The following is an 18,408-nucleotide window of genomic DNA, read 5'->3' as shown; positions in this document are numbered from 1 at the left end:
TTTCATTGGGGCAAAAAACTGTAAAAAAGGGGTAAGTTTTAAAAAATGATGTTCTGAGGCTGGACTGATTGGTCTCTAAAAACCACAATAACCTTGTTTTGAGCTGGTTTATCAGTTTAATAAGACTTGTCAGTGCCATAGTTGGCCTGATGCTGCAATGAGGTGAAAAGCAGCCATCTTGGATCTCATTTGTCATATTCCCTTCCATCTATAATCCTCAAATATTAATCTGATTCTCCTAAAACATGACCAATCGCCTGCTGGGATAGTGAAGTACACCAGTTAGTTTCTGCAGTGTGCGACTGACATTATGATTTTCATGTTCAATTTTCCAGTCGCATCATGCCATATTAGATTAGATTAGATTCCCTACAATGTGGAAATAGGCCCTTCAGCCCAACAAGTCCACACTGACCCTTGGAAGAGTAACCCACTCAGACCCATTTCCCCCTGACTAATGCACCTAACACAATGGGCAATTTAGCATGGCCGATTCACCTGACCTGCACATCTTTGGATTGTGGGAGGAAACCCTCAGAGACACAGACAGTCACCCAGAGCTGGAATTGAACCTGGGTCCCTGGTGCTGTGAGACAGCAGTGCTAACCACTGAGCCATCATTCTGCCCCTAATCTATTCTCAGGCAGTCCCTCTCATGTTGTAGTTATTGTCCATCCCCATTTGCCCTGACCTTTTCGAAATGTTTCAGATCTTGCAATAATGCCACACACACCATGTAGTCGCGTTTGCAATCGCAGTTCACATTTTACTGAATTCAGTGTAGTTTGCAATCTCAGCTGAAGACAGAATGCGAGTGGTTGACATTTCATGGCACTTCCACATAGTTACATTTCACAAATTGACAACAAAACCAGAAAATGCTGAGAAATGGAGTTGACGGAGCACTTCATGAACTGGGCACTGCCAGACATGTTGGGGGGCTCCAGCCTTTTCTGTGTTTATTTCAGAGTTCAGCATCCTCAGTGTTTTGTTTCTGGTTTGCCAGTTTGGTCAAAGTTTGGGACTGACAGACACAACGGATCAATTGCTTCCTGAACATTGGATGAAAGCGAATCTTAGGTAGTGCACAACCTGTCAGGGTTTGACGGGAGAATTTTTGAATGTTTCTGTTGTCTTGCATGGTACTTTCCAGTTTGGAGAAGGGTGGTAACTGACGGGAGGGGTGGGTGACTATACCCAAACATGACCCGTCCCCATCTCCAATGAGAGATGTGCCAGGTTTTATATCATACTGACATGTAGTAAAGGGAATCTGACAAGCCACGTCAATTGTCTTGGTCATAGATCATAGAATCGAGAGTGTGATGCTGGAAAAGCACAGCAGGTCAGACAGCATTCGAGGAGCAGGATAATCGATATTTCGGGCATAAGCCCTTCTTGATGAACAGCTTATGCCCAAAACATCAATTCTCCTGCTCCTTAGATGCTGCCTGACCAGCTGTGCTTTTCCAGCACCACACTCTCGAGTCTGATCTCCAGCATCTGCAGCGCTCGCTTTCTCCTCATAAATCATAGCGTCATAGAGTTGTACAGACTCCTGGTCCAACCTGTCCGTGTCAATCAGATATCCTCAATTAATCTAGTCCCATTTATCAGCATTTGGCCCATGTCCCTCTAAACCCTCACTATTTGTGTACCAATCTGGAAGATGTTTAAATGTTGTAATTGTACCAGCCTCTACTGCTTCCTCCGGCAGTCACCATCCTCTGCGTGAAAAAGTTACCCCTTATGCCCCTTTTAAATCTTTCCTTTTAAATCTCACCTTAAACCTATACCCTCTAGTTTTGGACTTCCCCTACCCTAGGAGAAAGACCTTGCCTATTTATCCTATCCATGCCCCTCATGATTTTATAAACCTCTACAAGGTCACCCCTCAGCCTCCGACGCTCCAGAGAAAACAGCCCCAGCCTGTTCAGCCTCTCCCTATAGCTCAAACCCTCCAAACCCCCTTGAACATAAATTGAAAGTATGCTCTCCCATTGATCTGGGTTGAGCTGGATTTGGAGCAGAATTCCTTCTGCTATCCGTAATTGCCCCAGAACTCCTGACAGTTGCACAATCTGTCACAAAGAGCAGGATGGGTCTGGAAAAGTGGCTGGGATGTGGGGAACAGAAATAATGGAAAAAATACAGGAAGATTACAACAAGATTACACTTTAACAGAACAAAATTAACACCCCATTTTCAATACATAATCGTATGGCTGTGATATACATTGAGAGGAGACAAATCGACTTTCTGAGATGTTTTTCACAACTTGAACGTTCACTTTCCATCCAGCTCGGAGACAGTTACACTGATTTCCACCTTTTGAATGAGAACACTGCATGAGCAACATAGAGCACAGTTGCTGCAAATGCAAATATCTGCAAAGTGAAAGGAAATAGTTAGTATTACATATTATCTAACCCAATTATAATTCATGGTCACAAAGCAATAGTGGTTTAACATGAAGATTTTAATGTATTTTTTCCCTATATGTTACTCAGAGAAAATAAAGATTGGGATTGCACATTGCAACGATTTAATAGAATAATAGAGATGACTGAGAGAAAGCCCACTTTTCACTGATGCTGGTGGCACCTTTTCAGCTGAAGCTGTTACTTGAGACCCCCTTCCCAAACCTTGGCCCATCTTCTTCCATTGTTCTCTTCTTTGCAAATGTACCTCCTCCAGGTATTGGTCCAGTGTTGTGGGGAGAAAGGAGCAGAGAGGACAAGTGTCACAAGCAGGATAGGGGTGACGGAGGTGGGAAACATTGGGTCCAGTTTTGGGCCCAGTGTTCCCTGCAATCTGCAGAAGAGGTGTTGGGTACTGTGTTTGAAAGTTTTCAGATTGTATGAAACTTGGTGAAGTAGTAGGTAACAAAATGGTCAGAGGCATGGCAGATAGCGGTCAATACGGAGACATGTGAAGTGCTACTCTTTGCAGTAAGGCATCATAAAAGGCAAGAGTTTGAAAAGTTTAAGTGAGCAGGGAGGTAATGATGTCCACATATATATGGAGATATAGGCCACAAAGAACCTTGGGCATCTCTCTTCATTAGAAACAGAGAAACAATGAATATGTACAGCTTTGGATAATCACTCCACAAGCACAGAGGTAAGGAAAGAAAGCAGACCTCCATGAACTACCACAGCTGGTATGACCAGTGAGCTCTAACTTTACTCTGCTCCTCAGTCAACTGAGCCAACCAACCATCCCAGTGTCCACATATGTGTAAGTCTTTACGATATTAGGTTAACAAGACATATTCTTCACTTGAGTTTATAGATCAATGCCTAGAGTATAAAAGTGAAGAGATCATAACAGAAATGTAGTTAGACCTCATTTGCAATATTGTGAACAATTCTGGGCACTAACTGTCTGGAAAGATATCCAGATGCTGGAAAGAATATAGAGACGATTTACCAGGATGCTACCAGGCATCAGCTCCCTTGAATATGAGCAAATATTGGAAAAATTAGAACTGCTCTACTTGGAACAAAGGTGACATAATTGATTTCAAATTGTAAGAGATTTTGTGAGCATATACGGGAAAAGAAATATTCCCTCTAACATGTGAGTTAATAACTGGAGATGGTGGATACCTCACAGAATCCCTACAGTGTAGAAGTAGACCATTCAGCCCATTGAGTCTACACTGATCCTCCAAACAGCACCCCACCCAGACCCACCCCATCCTTGTAACCCTGCATTTCCCATGGCTAATGCACCTAGCCTGCACATTGCTGGATCCTATGGGGTAATTTAGCATGGCCAATCCACCTAAACTGCACATCTTTGGATTGTGAGAGGAAATCCACGCAGACACGAGGAGAACGTGATAGTCGTGTGAGGGTGGAATTGAATCCTGGGTCTCTGGCGCTGTGAGTTAACAGTGCTAACCACTGGGAGCAAGTGAGGTCTGCAGATGCTGGAGACCAGAGTCGAGAGTGTGGTGCTGGAAAAACACAGCAGGTCAGGCAGCATCCGAGAAGCAGGAGAATCGACGTTTTGGGCCAGAGCCCTTCATCAGGAATGAGGCTGGGAGCCTTAGGGTTGGAGAGATAAATGGGAGGGGGGTGGGCCTGGGGAGAAAGTAGCTAAGAGTACAATAGGTGGATGGAGGCGGGGATGAAAGTGATAGGTCGGAGAGGAGGATGAGTGGATAGACGGGAAGGTAGATTTACAAGTGGGATAAGTCATGAGGATGGTGCTGAGCTGGAAAGTTGGAACTGGGGTAAAATGGAAATGAGGTGGTGAAGTCCACATTGATGCCCTGGGGTTGAGGGACCCGAGGTGGAAAATAAGGCGTTCTTCCTCCAGGTGGTGAGGGAGTGGCGATGGAGGAGGCCCAGGACCTGCATGTCCTTGGCAGAGTGGGAGGGGGGATTGAAATGTTCAGCACAGGGCAGTGGGGTTGATTGGTGTGGGTGTCCCGGAGATATTCTCTGAAGCGCTCTGCGAGAAGGCATGCAGTCTCCCCAATGTAGATGAGACTGCATCGGGAGCAATGGATACAATAAATGACATGTGTGGAAGAGCAGGTGAAACTTTGATGGATGTGGAAGGCTCCTTTGGGGCCTTGGATGGAGGTGAGGGAGGTGGTGTGGGCGCAGGTTTTGCAATTCCTGCGGTGGCAGGGGAAGGTGTCAGGAGGGCAGGGTGAGTTGCTCGGGGGCATGGACCTGACCAGGTAGTCACGGAGGGAACGGTCTTTGCAGAAAGTGGATGGGGTGGGGAGGGAAATATATCCCTGGTGGTGGGGTCCGTTTGGAGGTGGTGGAAATGTCGGTTGATGATGCGATTTATGCGGAGTTTGGTGGGGTGGAAGGTGAGGACTGGAGGTTCTGTCCTTGTTGCGTTTGGAGGGGTGGGGTTTGAGGGCGGAGGTGCAGGACATGGATGAGATGTGTTGGAGGGCATCTTCAACCACATTGTAGGGGAAATTTCAGTCTTTAATGAAGCTGGCCATCAGGTGTGTCCTGTGGTGGAACTGGTCCTCCTGGGAGCAGATACGGCGGAGGCAGAGGAATTTTTTTTTGCAGGAGGTAGGGTGGGAGGAGGTATAATCCAGGTAGCTGTGGGAATCGGTGGGTTTGTAAAAAATGTCAGTGTTGAGTTGGTCCTTGTGGATCAAGATGGAGAGGTCTAGGAAGGGGAGGAAGGTGTTAGAGATGGCCCAGGTGAATTTAAAGTTAGGGTGGAATGTGTTGGTGAAATTGATGAACTGTTCGACCTCCTCATGGGAGCATGAGGTGGCACCAATGTAGTCATCAATATAGCGGAGGAAGAGATGGGGAGTGGTGCTGGTGTAACTACGGAAGATGGACTGTTCTACGTAACTGACAAAGAGACAGGCATAGCTGGGGCCCATGCGGGTGCCCATTGCTACACCTTTCATCTGGAGGAAGTGGGAGGATTCGAAGGAGAAATTGTTGAGGGTGAGGACCAGTTCAGCCAAATGAATAAGAGTGTCAGTGTTGTGGACGTTGGGAGAGGACGGACGAAATGGAGGGCTTGGAGGCCCTGGTCATGGCGGATGGAGGTGTAGAGGGACTGGATATCCATGGTGAAGATGAGGCATTGGGGACTGGGGAAACTGAAGTCTTGGAAGAGGTGGAGGGCGTGGGTGGTGTCCTGAAGATATGTGGAGAGGTTTTCGTTGGGGATGGAGCAGGCTGAGACGATAGGTTGGCCAGGGTAGTCAGGCTTCTGGATCTCGGGTACCCGTGCCACCCTAAAAGGGGAGATGTGGAGATGTTCTTTCACTCAGAGGATGGTTGGCTCTACCTGAAAAAAATGGTGGCTGTATATTCCATAAGTAACTTTAAAGTAGAGTCGGACAGGTATCTGAGGTTGAGGAGTTTACAGGGTTACCACCAAAGACCAGAGTTGTGGCACTCATTGAGTCTCCTCTTTCAAAGGCCCAGCGTAGGTACAATGACCTGTGTAACCTTCTCCTGTGGCACAGGTTTCTATGATTCTATGAAGGAGCTTCGATTGCTGACAGACTGATACTGAATTAGGAATTCCCTCCCTTGGTGCATTGTCCATCGACCTACAGCACGTGCACTTCACCGGCTCAACACAGCAGGTCACCATCACCTTCTCAAGGGAAGCTAGGGGACAGGCAATAAGAATTACTGACCAGCCAGTGATGGCCACATCCCACAAGTGAGTAAGGAAAACTTCCATCTCACGCATCAGGTACACTGAGCAGATTGCATCTTATTTATACCCGACTGGCTTCAAGATAATCATCAAAACAATCAATGACTGATCATGTGACATCTTAAAACGATAACCCAGAAGAATGTCAGCTATTTCATACTTGTTTATTCCGAGTCTGTTAAGCTGTCCCTCTCCCAAGAGCTATTTGCTTCGGAATAAGAAAACAAATCTCTTCCCATAACCGAACTGCACTCAATGACATCTGATACTATTAAGATGAATCTGTGTTGGTGGCTCTGGCAAAGCCACACATTCACCTTAATAGCACCAGATGTCACTATGAAAGATTCCACTTTCCAATTTACTGTGAGCAATCCCAAGTTACAGTTTACGGTTTCATGCCCTACAGGGGGCGCTGGTTAGGCTAAACCTTATCATCCATCCCCAAATACCCATCAACTGAGAGCCCCATTTCAAGATGCAGTTTAGAGTTAACCACAAGCTGTGAGTTTGGAGTGACAAATAGGATAGACCAGATAAGAACAGCAGATGTCCTTCCCTAAAGGACTTTAGAAAGTAAAAGGTGAAGCTAATCTTGCTGAAACTGGCTTCTGATTCTGGATTTTATTGGTTGAATAATTCCACCAGCTCTGTCTCTTTTTAGTTCATTCACAGGATGAGGGTGTCACAGTCTGGGCCAGCATTTATTTTCCAACCCCAGTTGCTCAGAGGACAGTTTAGAGTCAACCACTGGATAAAAGCAAATTACTGCAGATGCTGGAATCTGAACCCAAAAGAGAAAATGCTGGAAAATCTCAGCAGGTCTGGCAGTGTCGGTAAGGAGAGGAAAGAGCTGACGTTTCGAGTCTAACTGACCCTTTGTCAAAGCTAAAAAAAGGGAGGAAGCTTTAACAAAGGGTCAGTTAGACTCGAAACGTTAGCTCTTTCCTCTCCTTACAGACACTGCCAGACCTGCTGAGATTTTCAGACATTTAGTCTTTTGGTTTAAGAGTCAACCACGTTTGCTGTGGGTCTGGAGTCACACTTGGGCCAGACCGAGTAAGGATAGCAGATTTCCCTCCCGAAAGGACATTAGTGTTGGCTTTTTTCTGACAAATCAGCAATGGTTTCATGGTCATCATTAGACGCCTATTTCCAGGAGTGGACAAAACTGAGGACTGCAGATGCTGGAGATCAGAGTCAAGACTAGAGTGGTGCTGGAAAAGCACAGCAGGTCAGGCAGCATCCGAGGTGCAGAAAAATTGACATTTCCAGCAAAAGCCCTTCACCAGGGATGGGTCAGGATGCCTCTGAGGTGGAGAGTTAAATGGGAGGGGGGGTGGGGCTGGGGGGAAGGTAGCCAGGAGTACAATAGGTGAATGGGGGTGGGGATGGAGGTGATAGGTCAGAGGGGAGGGTGGAGTCGATAGGTGGGAAGGACGATTAGCCACTACGACAGGATGGTGCTGAGCTGGAAGGTTGGAACTAGGGTGAGGTGGGGGAAGGGGAAATGAGGAAACTGTTGAAGTCCACATTGATGCTCTGGGGTTGAAGTGTTCCGAGGCGGAAGATGAGGCGTTCTTCCTCCAGGCGTCAGGTGGTGAGGGAGCGACGGTGAAGGATGCCCAGGACCTCCATGGCAGAGTGGGAGGGGGAGTTGAAATGTTGGGCCACCGGGCGGTGGGGTTGATTGGTGCGGGTGTCCCGGAGATGTTCCCTGGTGCGCTCTGCGAGAAGGCATTCAGTCTCCCCGATGTAAAGGAGACCACATCAGGAGCAACGGATACAATAAATGACGTGTGGAAGTGCGGGTGAAACTTTAATGGATATGGAAGGCTCCTTTGGGGCCTTGGATGGAGGTGAGGGCACAGGTTTTACGATTCCTGCGGTGGCGGGGAAGGTGCCAGGAGGGGAGGGTGGGTTGTTGGGGGGCATGGACCTGACCAGGTAGTCATGAAGGGAATGGTCTTTGCAGAAGGCGGATAGGGGTGGGGAGGGAAATATATCCCTGGTGGTGCGGTCAATTTGTAGGTGGCAGAAATGTCGGCGGACGATGTGGTTTATGCAGAGGTTGGTGGTGTGGAAGTTGAGGACCGGGGGTTTCTGTCCTTGTTATGGTTGGAGGGGTGTGGTTTGAGGGTGGAGGTGCAGAACGTGGATGAGATGCATTGTAGGGCCACCTGGTGTGTTCTGTGGTGGAACTGGTCCTCCTGGGAGGAGATACAGCGGAGGCAGAGGAATTGGGAATACGGGATAGCTTTTTGCAGGAGGTAGGGTGGGAAGTCTGTGGGAGTCGGTGGGTTTGTGAAAAAATGTCAGTGTTGAGTCAGTTGTCATTAATGGAGATGGAGAGGTCCAGGAAGGGGAGGGAGGTGTCTGAGATGGTCCAGATGAATTTAAGGTTGGAGTGGAATGTGTTGGTGAAGTTGATGAATTGCTCAACCTCCTCGCGGGAGCATGAGGTGGCGCCAATATAGCGGAGGAAGAGGTGGGGAGTGGTGCCGGTGTAACTACAGAAGATGGACTGTTCTACGTAGCCGACAAAAAGACAGGCAGAGCTGAGGCCTGTATGGGTGTCCTCCTATTTCCAGATTGTTATGGAATGCAAATTTCACCATCTGCCATGGAGGGATTTGAATCTACTCTCACACTTTATTGCACTATCGGAAGCTAAATTAGACTCCATCTTTGTAAATGCTTTTAGATTGTCGTGTCAGTCTTGAAAGAATGGGATTATATCAACCATATTCTGATTGCCGATGAGGGGCTTATGCCCGAAACGTCGATTTTCCTGCTCCTTGGATGTTGCCTGACCTGCTGCGCTTTTCCAGCACCACACTCTCCAGCACCTGCGGTCCTCACTTTCTCCTTGGATCTGCCATATGTTTGAGGTGTGTTGTTTTTGTAACATGAGGGCATCTTGCACCTCTCTGCCAGTTTTACCTCGTTAGAAACATTTTCACCTGAGCCATTAGACTTTAGCTTCATACACGATTCCTGAATGTGAGCAAAGCATTCAGGCAGTTCCTCCACTGCATTGTTGAGGGAATGCTGGATTATTAGAGACGCTGTTGGTGATGTGAGTTCCTAACTTCCTGATATGAAGATCCCATGACTTTTTTTTTGTTTAGGTAGCTGACTATCTGACTTACATAGGTTGCCATCAGCATGATTCACCATCAAACCGAAGGACTGAGAAAACTGCACAAGTGGAGGTTGTGGTTGGTCAGCGTGTGGTACAACGTCTCTCCCCAAAGTCACCAACTCGAATTGTCTGAACTCAGAGATTGTGGGCACAGATTAACAGAACCCAGCACATGCTGGTTGCCATTCCCATCTTGTTTGTTAAACGTCCCACTGCCAATCCAGTGAACCGATGCCAGGATAAATGGATTTCAAGGAGGAGAAATGCCAATCCCCAGTGACAGGTCTAAGCATCCAGTTGTCATCAATAAGGTAGGAAGGCTGGTCAATCAATAACTGTATCCACCTGGTTCAAGTATCTGATAGTAAGGCCATATGGCCGTAAGAAATAGGAGCAGGAGTAGGCCATTCGGCCCCCTGAGCCTGCACCAACATTCAATTGGATCATGGCTGATCCAGCACTCTTCATGTTCTGGATTAGTGATGCTGGAAGAGCACAGCAGTTCAGGCAGCATCCGAGGAGCAGTAAAATGGTATTCCTGATGAAGGGCTTTTGCCCGAAACGTCGATTTTACTGCTCCTCGGATGCTGCCTGAACTGCTGTGTTCTTCCAGCACCACTGATCCAGAATCTGGTTTCCAGCATCTGCAGTCATTGTTTTTACCCAACACTCTTCATGTCCAGGCTGTTCTCGGATCCTCTTACATATTGGACAATGAATAGAACATCTCAGTATGGCTGTACTGCCAGTGTTATCCCTAATTACAAGATGGATATGTACTTATCTGATTCAAATGGTAGTTCCACCAACTGGAGATATGGAGGTTCAGTAGAGGCTGCTCGCTTCTCTCCAATTCAATGTGTCAGACACAAATCGTTGGATAGAGGAGTCCTCACTTACAACTGACATATATTGTTTTTTAATCCCCTATCATACAGGTACCTACCTTCTGCAAGCTGAAATGAGCTGCAAAGTGCCAGCAACTTTGTACACTGGATATCTGAGCGTAGAGCTCTATCTTACCCATCACTGACTGTTCTGTGAGAAGATTCGGGAAAGGGAGTTGCCCTTAATGGGACTACCTTAACCCTCATCCTCTTCTTATCCTCAAACTATAATGCAGGTTGGTGTTGGCTAAACACACCCCACTTCTGCAGTTCTCTAGTAAAAATGTCACAAGTACAATTACAATATTTAGAAGCTGTCTGCGGGGTTGCATGAATAGGAAGGGTTTAGAGGGATATGGGACAAATGCTGGTGAATGAGATTCAATCAGTTTCGGATATCTGGTCAGCCTGGACACATTGGACTGAAGGGTCTTTCTGTGTTGTATAACTCTGTGAATCCTTCTATGACCAAGACCGTTATAGTCAGTAGTAATCCCTCTGCTATTTATCCGAACAGGCTGTGTGCAAAATAGAATCAACGTTTTACATATACACTAGCAGTAAATGTCTTTTAAAGCCATTCACATGGTGTTAAATCTGGCTTTTTGTGCTTGTTTCTTTCCCAGACTGTATTTAGAATTCAGACTGGACCCAAACTCTGCTATTTGACATGTCTGGGTAAGAATGTTACCCTTTAGCTCCTGCTCAGTACTGGCCACACCCACCATGTCCTATCAGATTCCAATTCCTCCCTCTGCTCCAGCTTTCCTGTTATTGGTTTGCCACACTTCTGGGACATTTCTGAGGATCTTAATCAGGTGCTTCATAAATGCAGGTTCTCTTTATGTGGGATTAATCTTTAAACTGCAGCTATTTTTATGATGTGTGTACAGCAGTGTTAAAAGCTCCACCAGCCATTTTCTCTCGGTGCATAAGCCTGTTAAATGCCCTCATGTGATCATCTTATAAGTTAATAAATGGCTACGCCATGGCAAAAAACAAGTCGTAGTGATGTGTGCCTACCTGTGCTGCTGCTGACCTCTGCTTTGTACCCACTCCCCCAGGCTGGTCGGAAAGACCATCAAACATCATCAGGAACTGATGGGGGTTGTGGCAGTTGACTGGGTGGGAAGGCAGGTGTGTGAAAGGAATGACACCTTCCCCTCCTCCACTCTCTTCTCACAGGCAGACAAGGGGAGCATAGCCTTCTTGATGGAGATCGATTTTATTCCCATTCGCTCACGGGACTTGAGCAGCGCTGGTTGGGCCAGCATTTATTGCCCATCCCTAGTTGCCCTTGGGACCATAAGACCATAAGACATAGGAGCAGAAATTAGGCCATTCAGCCCATCAAGTCTACTCCACCATTCAATCATGGCTGATAGGTTTCTCAACTCCATTCTCCCCATAATCCTTGATTCATTTGACAATCAAGAACCTATCTATCTGTGTCTTAAATAGACTCAATGACCTGGCCTCCACAGCCTTCTTTGACAGTGAATTCCACAGATTCACCACTCTCTGGTTGAAGAAGTTTCTCCTTATCTTTGTTCTAAAAGGCCTTCCGTTTACTCTGGTCCTAGTCTCTCCGACCAATGGAAACATCTTCCCAACTTCTACTCTGAGGCGGTGGTGTTGAATTATCTTCTTGAGTCACTGCAATCCATTTAATGAACATACACAATGCTGTTAGGGAGGAAATTCCAGGATTTTGACCCAATAACACTGAAGGAACTGTAATATCTTTCCAAGTTAAAATGGTGAATGGCTTGGAGGGAAACTGGTGGTGTTCCCATGTATCTCTGTCCTTCTGGGTGGTGTGGTCATACATCTGGAAGGTGCTGTTTGAGGAAGCTTATTGAATTTTTGCAGTGTGTCTTGTAACTGGTCCACTCTACTGTTACCGAACGCAGGTAGTGGAAGAGTGGATATTTGTGGATGTAGTGTCAATCAAGTGGGCTGCATTGTCCTGGATGCTGTCAGGCTTCTTGAGTGTTACTAAAGCAGCACTTATCCAGATAAATGGGGAGTATTCCACAACACTCCTGCCTTGTAGCGGGTGGACAGGCTTTGGGGAGTCAGGAGGTGAGTTGCTCATTGCAGAATTCAAAACACTTTGATCAATGCACTACTGGTAAGGTGAATCCAGTTGAGTTTCTGTTCAATGATAACCCCCAGAATTTTCCTGTAATGAGCACATGCTCACAGCACATGGGCAAGCTGTCAGGAACATCCGGGTGGAGTATCTGTGGGCTGGGAAGATGATCATGTTCAGACACCTTCTGCCTGCTGGAAGGTTCCGCTATTGGCAGGGGTTCTGTACATAGAATGATTCTCAGACCCTGCCCTGCACACTGAACCCACCCCGCTCAGACCCTGTCACCAGGGTCTGCCCTCCACACCAAACCCACCAGCCACACACCATCCTGACTTAAAGACGTAGAGTCATAGAGATGTACAGCATGGAAACAGACTCTTTGGCCCAACCCGTCCATGCCGACCAGATATCCCAACCCAATCTAGTCCCACCTGCCAGCACCCGGCCCATATCCCTCCAAACCCTTCCTATTCATATACCCATCCAAATAAATGTTACAATTGTACCAGCCTCCACCACATCCTCTGGCAGCTCATTCCATAAATGTACCACCCTCTGTATGAAAAGGTTGCCCCTTAGGTCTCTTTTATATCTTTCCCCTCTCACCCTAAATCTATGTCCTCGATGTTTGGACTCCCCCACCCCATTCCCCTCATGATTTTGTAAACCTCTGTAAGGTCACCCCTTAGCCTCCGACGCTCCAGGGAAAACAGCCCTACCCTATTAAGTCTCTCCCTATAGCTCAAATCCTCCAAACCTGGCAACATCTTTGTAAATCTTTTCTGAACCCTTTCAAGTTTCACAACATCTTTCCAACAGGAAAGAGACCAGAACTGTACTCCAACAGTGGCCTAACCAATGTCCTGTACAGCAGCAACATGACCTCACAACTCCTGTACTCAATACTCTGACCAATAAAGGAAAGCATATCAAACACCTTCTTCACTATCCTATCTACCTGTGACTCCACTTTCAAGGAGCTATGAATCTGCACTCCAAGTTCTCTTTGTTCAGCAACACTCCCTAGGACCTTACCATTAAGTGTATAAGTCCTGCTAAGATTTGCTTTCCCAAAATGCAGCACCTCGCATTTATCTGAATTAAACTCCATCTGCCACTTCTCAGTCCATTGGCCCATCTGGTCAAGATCCCATTGTAATCTGAGGTAATCTTCTTCGCTGTCCACTAATTTTGGTGTCATCTGAAAACTTACTAACTGTACCTCTTATGCTCGCATCCAAATCATTTATATAAATGATGAAAAGCAGTGGACCCAGCATTGATCCTTGTGGCACTCCACTGGTCACGGGCCTCCAGTCTGAAAAACAACCCTCCACCACCACCCTCTGTCTTCTTCCTTTGAGCCAGTTCTGTAATCAAATGGCGCATTCTCCCCGTATTCCGTGAGATCTAACCTTGCTAACCAGTCTCCCACGGGGAACCTTGTCAAATGCCTTACTGAAACCTATATAGATCAGGTCCACCACTCTGCCCTCATCAATCCTCTTTGTTACTTCTTCAAAAGACTCAATCAAGTTTGTGAGACATGATTTCCCACGCACAAAGCCATGTTGACTATTCCTAATCAGCCCTTGCCTTTCCAAATATATGTACCTCCTCTCCCTTGTTATTCCCTCCAACAACTTGCCCACCACTGATATCAGGCTCACTGGTCTATAGTTCCGTGGCTTGTCCTTACCACCCTTCTTAAACAGTGGCACAATGTTAGTTGAAGGTTCCTCATAGGGTTCATGTGGCCCCAGATCGTCTTGCAAAATTTAAAGAGGGAGAAGCTCCAATTGGCCCAAATGTAAAATAAGCATAGGTCCCCTCACTCAATGTTTGTGGTCATGCCACAGCTTTGTAGGTATTGGAGTGCTGGGGCAGGAGTAACAGAGAGGGTCTTGGGGACCGAGGTTAAGGTCAACCTGATCTCTCTTCTCTTGGGCTTGCCGAACTTACCTTCCTTCGCTGTATATGGGAAAAAGCTTTTCAACATCCTCACTTTCTGCGAGGAAGACCATTCTGATGTGCTGGGTATCTGAGAGCCCCTCGGGTCTGTCAGGTGGCGTATGTTAATTATGGAACACATCCCTTTGGATTTTCTCACAAATATGGTACACCAGAAAACGGAACATTTTTATAAGGCATGGCAGCCCTTTTTGAATTGCCTGGAAGCAGATTTGTCTGCCATTTTAATTAGGGCCTTCGTTTAGCCATGATGGTTAGGTTTAGTGAACCTGATACCCTGACAGGAAGAATTTTGAATAATGGGCGTAATAATTAATCCTCTCGATAGTTGGGAGCTTCAGTTTTGTTGTGCTGAGCAGCGCTTTTCATTTATTTATTGATCTCTAGTGAATATCATTTTGATTTGTTCTGTAAAGTAGGGTAGCAGTTAGTTTATTGTTATTGTTGTGATAATTTTATATTGTTATACTTTTGCAATTTTATAATTTTGTAAAGAAAAATTTCTCAATAGAAATATTTTTCAAAAGGGAAGGTAGGACACAACCACGTTCTCAAGGGCAACTAGGGACGGGCAATAAATACTGGCCAAGCCAGTGACACCCATTATCCACAAACGAATAAAAAAGTGTGGATTTCTAACTGTGGAGAAAAGGTCTGTGTAACAGGAACTAATTGCCTCTTTCTCATTCTCTCTCTCTCTTTCTCTGTCTCTCTGTCTCTCTCCCCCTCAGAAAATATAAAATAAAACTTGTTAACCTACATTTCATTTAGATTTGGGACAAATGCTAGCGAGAAAGAGGCAAAACAGACAGGATTGCATCATTTGAACAGATCCTATACGTACCGTTGCAGCAACATCAGTTTGGTAAATCTTGTCGTTACGGAATTGGTGACGTACTGTAGAATTAGCCTGTAGGACCGCAGCACTGAAATAAAAGAGAGCTGCAACACCGTGATAGCAAGCATCCTGTTGGAAATAAACCAAGAAAAAACAGCGTCTGTTAAAAGTGCATATGCTCATCTAAACACAACCTCCCCTAGTTTCTGAGCCAAGTGTTTGCTCAAAACCAACATTGAGTCATAGAACTGTACAGCACGGAAACAGATCCTTTAGCCCAACTTGTCCATGCCGATCAGATATCCTAAATTTATCTAGTCCACTTTGGTCCATATCCTTCCAAACCCTTCCTATTCGTGTACCAAAACAGGTGCCTTTTAAATGTTGTAATTGTACCAGCCTCCACCACTTCCTCTGGCAGTTCATTCCATACACGCACCACCCTCTACGTGAAACGTTGTTCCATTTGAATCTTTCCCCTCTCACCTTCAACCTATGCCCTCTAGTTTTGGACTCCCCTACCCTGGGAAAAAGACCTTGGCTATTCACCCTATCCATGTCCCTTATGATTTTATAAACCTCTCAGGTCACCCCTCAGCCTCCAAAACTCAAGAAAATAGCCCCAACCCATTTAGCCTCTCCCTCCCTATAGCTCAAACCTTCCAACACTGGCAACATCCCTTGTAAATCTTTTCTGCATCTGAAAGCATTGCCACCACACAATCATTGTAGAGAGAAAGTGAGTGTCTTTAAAAGCCACCTTAATCAGTTGATTATCTGTACGGTAATAGGAAAGATTTCTCATAATAATCAACAATTGCATTTAACATGTTAAAACATCCCAAGGCAGTTCACAAGGGCATTATCAGAATAGATCTGAGGCATTGGGGTTAGCGGAGCCACACTTAATGAAGTATCTGAAACAGTAAGTGTGGGGATTGGGGAGAGGAAGAGAGACAGGAAAAAGTATAGCAACTAGCCATCAAATGATGAAAATCAGGGAGATCACAACTGGAGGAGTATAGAAGAAGTTTTTGGAGGGATTTGAGCAGAAGTCTGAGTATTTTTCAAATGAGGAATGGCAGACAGGGAGTCCATTTCCAAGTTAGGATGGTGTGTTGCTAAGAGAGGAACTCACAGGTCATGGTGTTCCCCATGCAGGAAGATGGGGCATTGGTTTAACAGTTTATCTGAAAGATGGCACATCCAGTAGTGCAGCACTCCCTCTGTCTTCACTGGATTTTCAGCCTTGATTATCATACTCGAGCCCCGAAGTGGGGCTTGAATCCAAAACCCTGTGAGCAGAGGCATGTGTCCTACTAACTGGGTCAGAGCAGCAAAAACTTGCAAATAGTAGCTCAGCTGATGGCAGCAGAGTGAGCGGGCACCTCACCAATTCCCTAGCTCCATCCTGATTGGGTCCATGGGTGCCAATCCACCAAGTGGTAGGGGGGAGGGGGACTGGGTATGGGCTGCTGGTGATGCCTGGAAATCGTGCCCACCACATTGGGGATACCATAAGAAAACCAGTGAAGAGTCACTAGTGGACCCCCGGGGGAGTGGCTCCCTCATACAAACCAGTCAACTAAAAGTCAGCAGGATGGCACTTTCTACAATGCAGTACTTTTGTTCTTGCAGTGTCTGACTGAGGGAACATGTGTTGGGAAACGTGTGCGTAGAGTTTGGGTACTGGGAGTCATCCATGGCCTCATCTTTGTCAGTGAAGCCACCTGCCCAGCTCTGGCCCCCAAACATCACACATCAAGCAGAGACTCCAATCCTCGGGCATTGTGCGAATTCTAATCCAAGTAACTGCTTTGAAGAGGGGTAAGAGGTTGGCTGTGATAATGTCCATGGACAACTGTTGATTAAGCAAAAGTTAAAGAATTTCACCTGCTAAAGGCCAGAGAGGAGGTGGCCAGTGTTTCATAAAAGGGATGTAACCAGAGAGAAAGCATATTCAACAGGATCTGGACCAGGTGGGCCAGTGGGCTGAGAAGTGGCAGATGGAGTTTAATTCAGATAAATACGAGGTGCTGCATTTTGGGAAAGCAAATCTTAGCAGGACTTATACACTTAATGGTAAGGTCCTAGGGAGTGTTGCTGAACAAAGAGACCTTGGAGTGCAGTTTCATAGCTCCTTGAAAGTGGAGTTGCAGGTAGATAGGATAGTGAAGAAGGCATTTGGTATGCTTTCTTTTATTGGTCAGAGTATTGAGTACAGGAGTTGGGAGGTCATGTTGCGGCTGTACAGGACATTGGTTAGGCCGCTGTTGGAATATTGCGTGCAATTCTGGTCTCCTTCCTATCGGAAAGATGTTGTGAAACTTGAAAGGGTTCAGAAAAGATTTACAAAGATGTTGCCAGGGTTGGAGGATCTGAGCTACAGGGAGAGGCTGAACAGGCTGAGGCTGTTTTCCCTGGAGTGTAGGAGGCTGAGGGGTGACCTTATAGAGGTTTACAAAATTATGAGGGGCATGGGTAGGATAAATAGACCAAGTCTTTTCCCTGGGGTCGGGGAGTCCAGAACTAGAGGGCATAGGTTTAAGGTGAGAGGGGAAAGATATAAAAGAGACCTAAGAGGCAACTTTTCCACGCAGTGGGTGATACATGTATGGAATGAGCTGCCAGGGGATGTGGTGGAGGCTGGTACAATTGCAACATTTAAGAGGCATCTGGATGGGTATATGAATGGGAAGGGTTTGGAGGGATATGGGCCGGGTGCTGGCAGGTGGGACTAGTTTGGGTTGGGATATCTGGTCGGCATGGACAGGTTGGACCGAATGATCTGCTTCCATGCTGTACATCTCTATGACTCTATGACTATAAAGATAGCAAAACCTTACTAGATGGATCAATCCCCCACCAAAGAGATCCACCCACCCCACCAGTGGGGGATCAACAACCCCCACCAAATGGATCAAACCCCCAACAGAGCGATCACCCCCCCCCCCAACCAGATCAACCGCCACAACCCCAGTCACATCCCCATCACAAGAATCACACTCACACCAGAGAGATCACAGTCACAGGAAATGAATCCCCACCACAGGGATCAAAATCCTCACCACATGTTCTGAAGATCCCACTACTGAGCTCAAATACTCACCAAGGGGATTAGAGACCCCGGCACAGGTTAAGAATCCTTTATTTGACTGAATCCTCTCCAATTTCTTGTTGTTTTTCTGGGGCGTTAAGCTCCGAGTTTGCATCATGAACACCTGCAATGGGTGGTTCTGGGATTCCAGCCTAGGGGCCTCGAAGGGATGGCAATGGATTTTCAAATCCCAAT

The 18,408-nt window shown here is 46.4% G+C and overlaps 1 protein-coding gene across 1 annotated transcript in view; it reads right to left on the bottom strand.

Moving 5' to 3' along the window:
• Positions 1–740: 740 nt before the first annotated feature.
• LOC122548680 (myelin and lymphocyte protein-like) overlaps positions 741–18,408 on the bottom strand; it is a 28,118-nt gene continuing 10,450 nt past the window's right edge. Inside the window, exons 3-4 of the mRNA XM_043687508.2 lie at positions 15,123–15,245; positions 741–2,387 (exon numbers count right to left, since the gene is read on the bottom strand). Of these exons, the coding sequence (XP_043543443.1) occupies positions 2,313–2,387; positions 15,123–15,245 (198 nt within the window). The 3' untranslated portion in view covers positions 741–2,312. The remainder of the gene's footprint in view (positions 2,388–15,122; positions 15,246–18,408) is intronic.

This window comes from Chiloscyllium plagiosum, unplaced genomic scaffold (assembly GCF_037043375.1).
Source record: "Chiloscyllium plagiosum isolate Xiang-an unplaced genomic scaffold, Cpla_swu_hap1 HiC_scaffold_3, whole genome shotgun sequence".
NCBI classification, from domain to species: Eukaryota; Metazoa; Chordata; class Chondrichthyes; order Orectolobiformes; family Hemiscylliidae; genus Chiloscyllium; species Chiloscyllium plagiosum.
The sequence above is the reverse complement of the archived record's forward strand: the minus strand, read 5'-3'. Positions and strand labels throughout refer to the sequence as shown.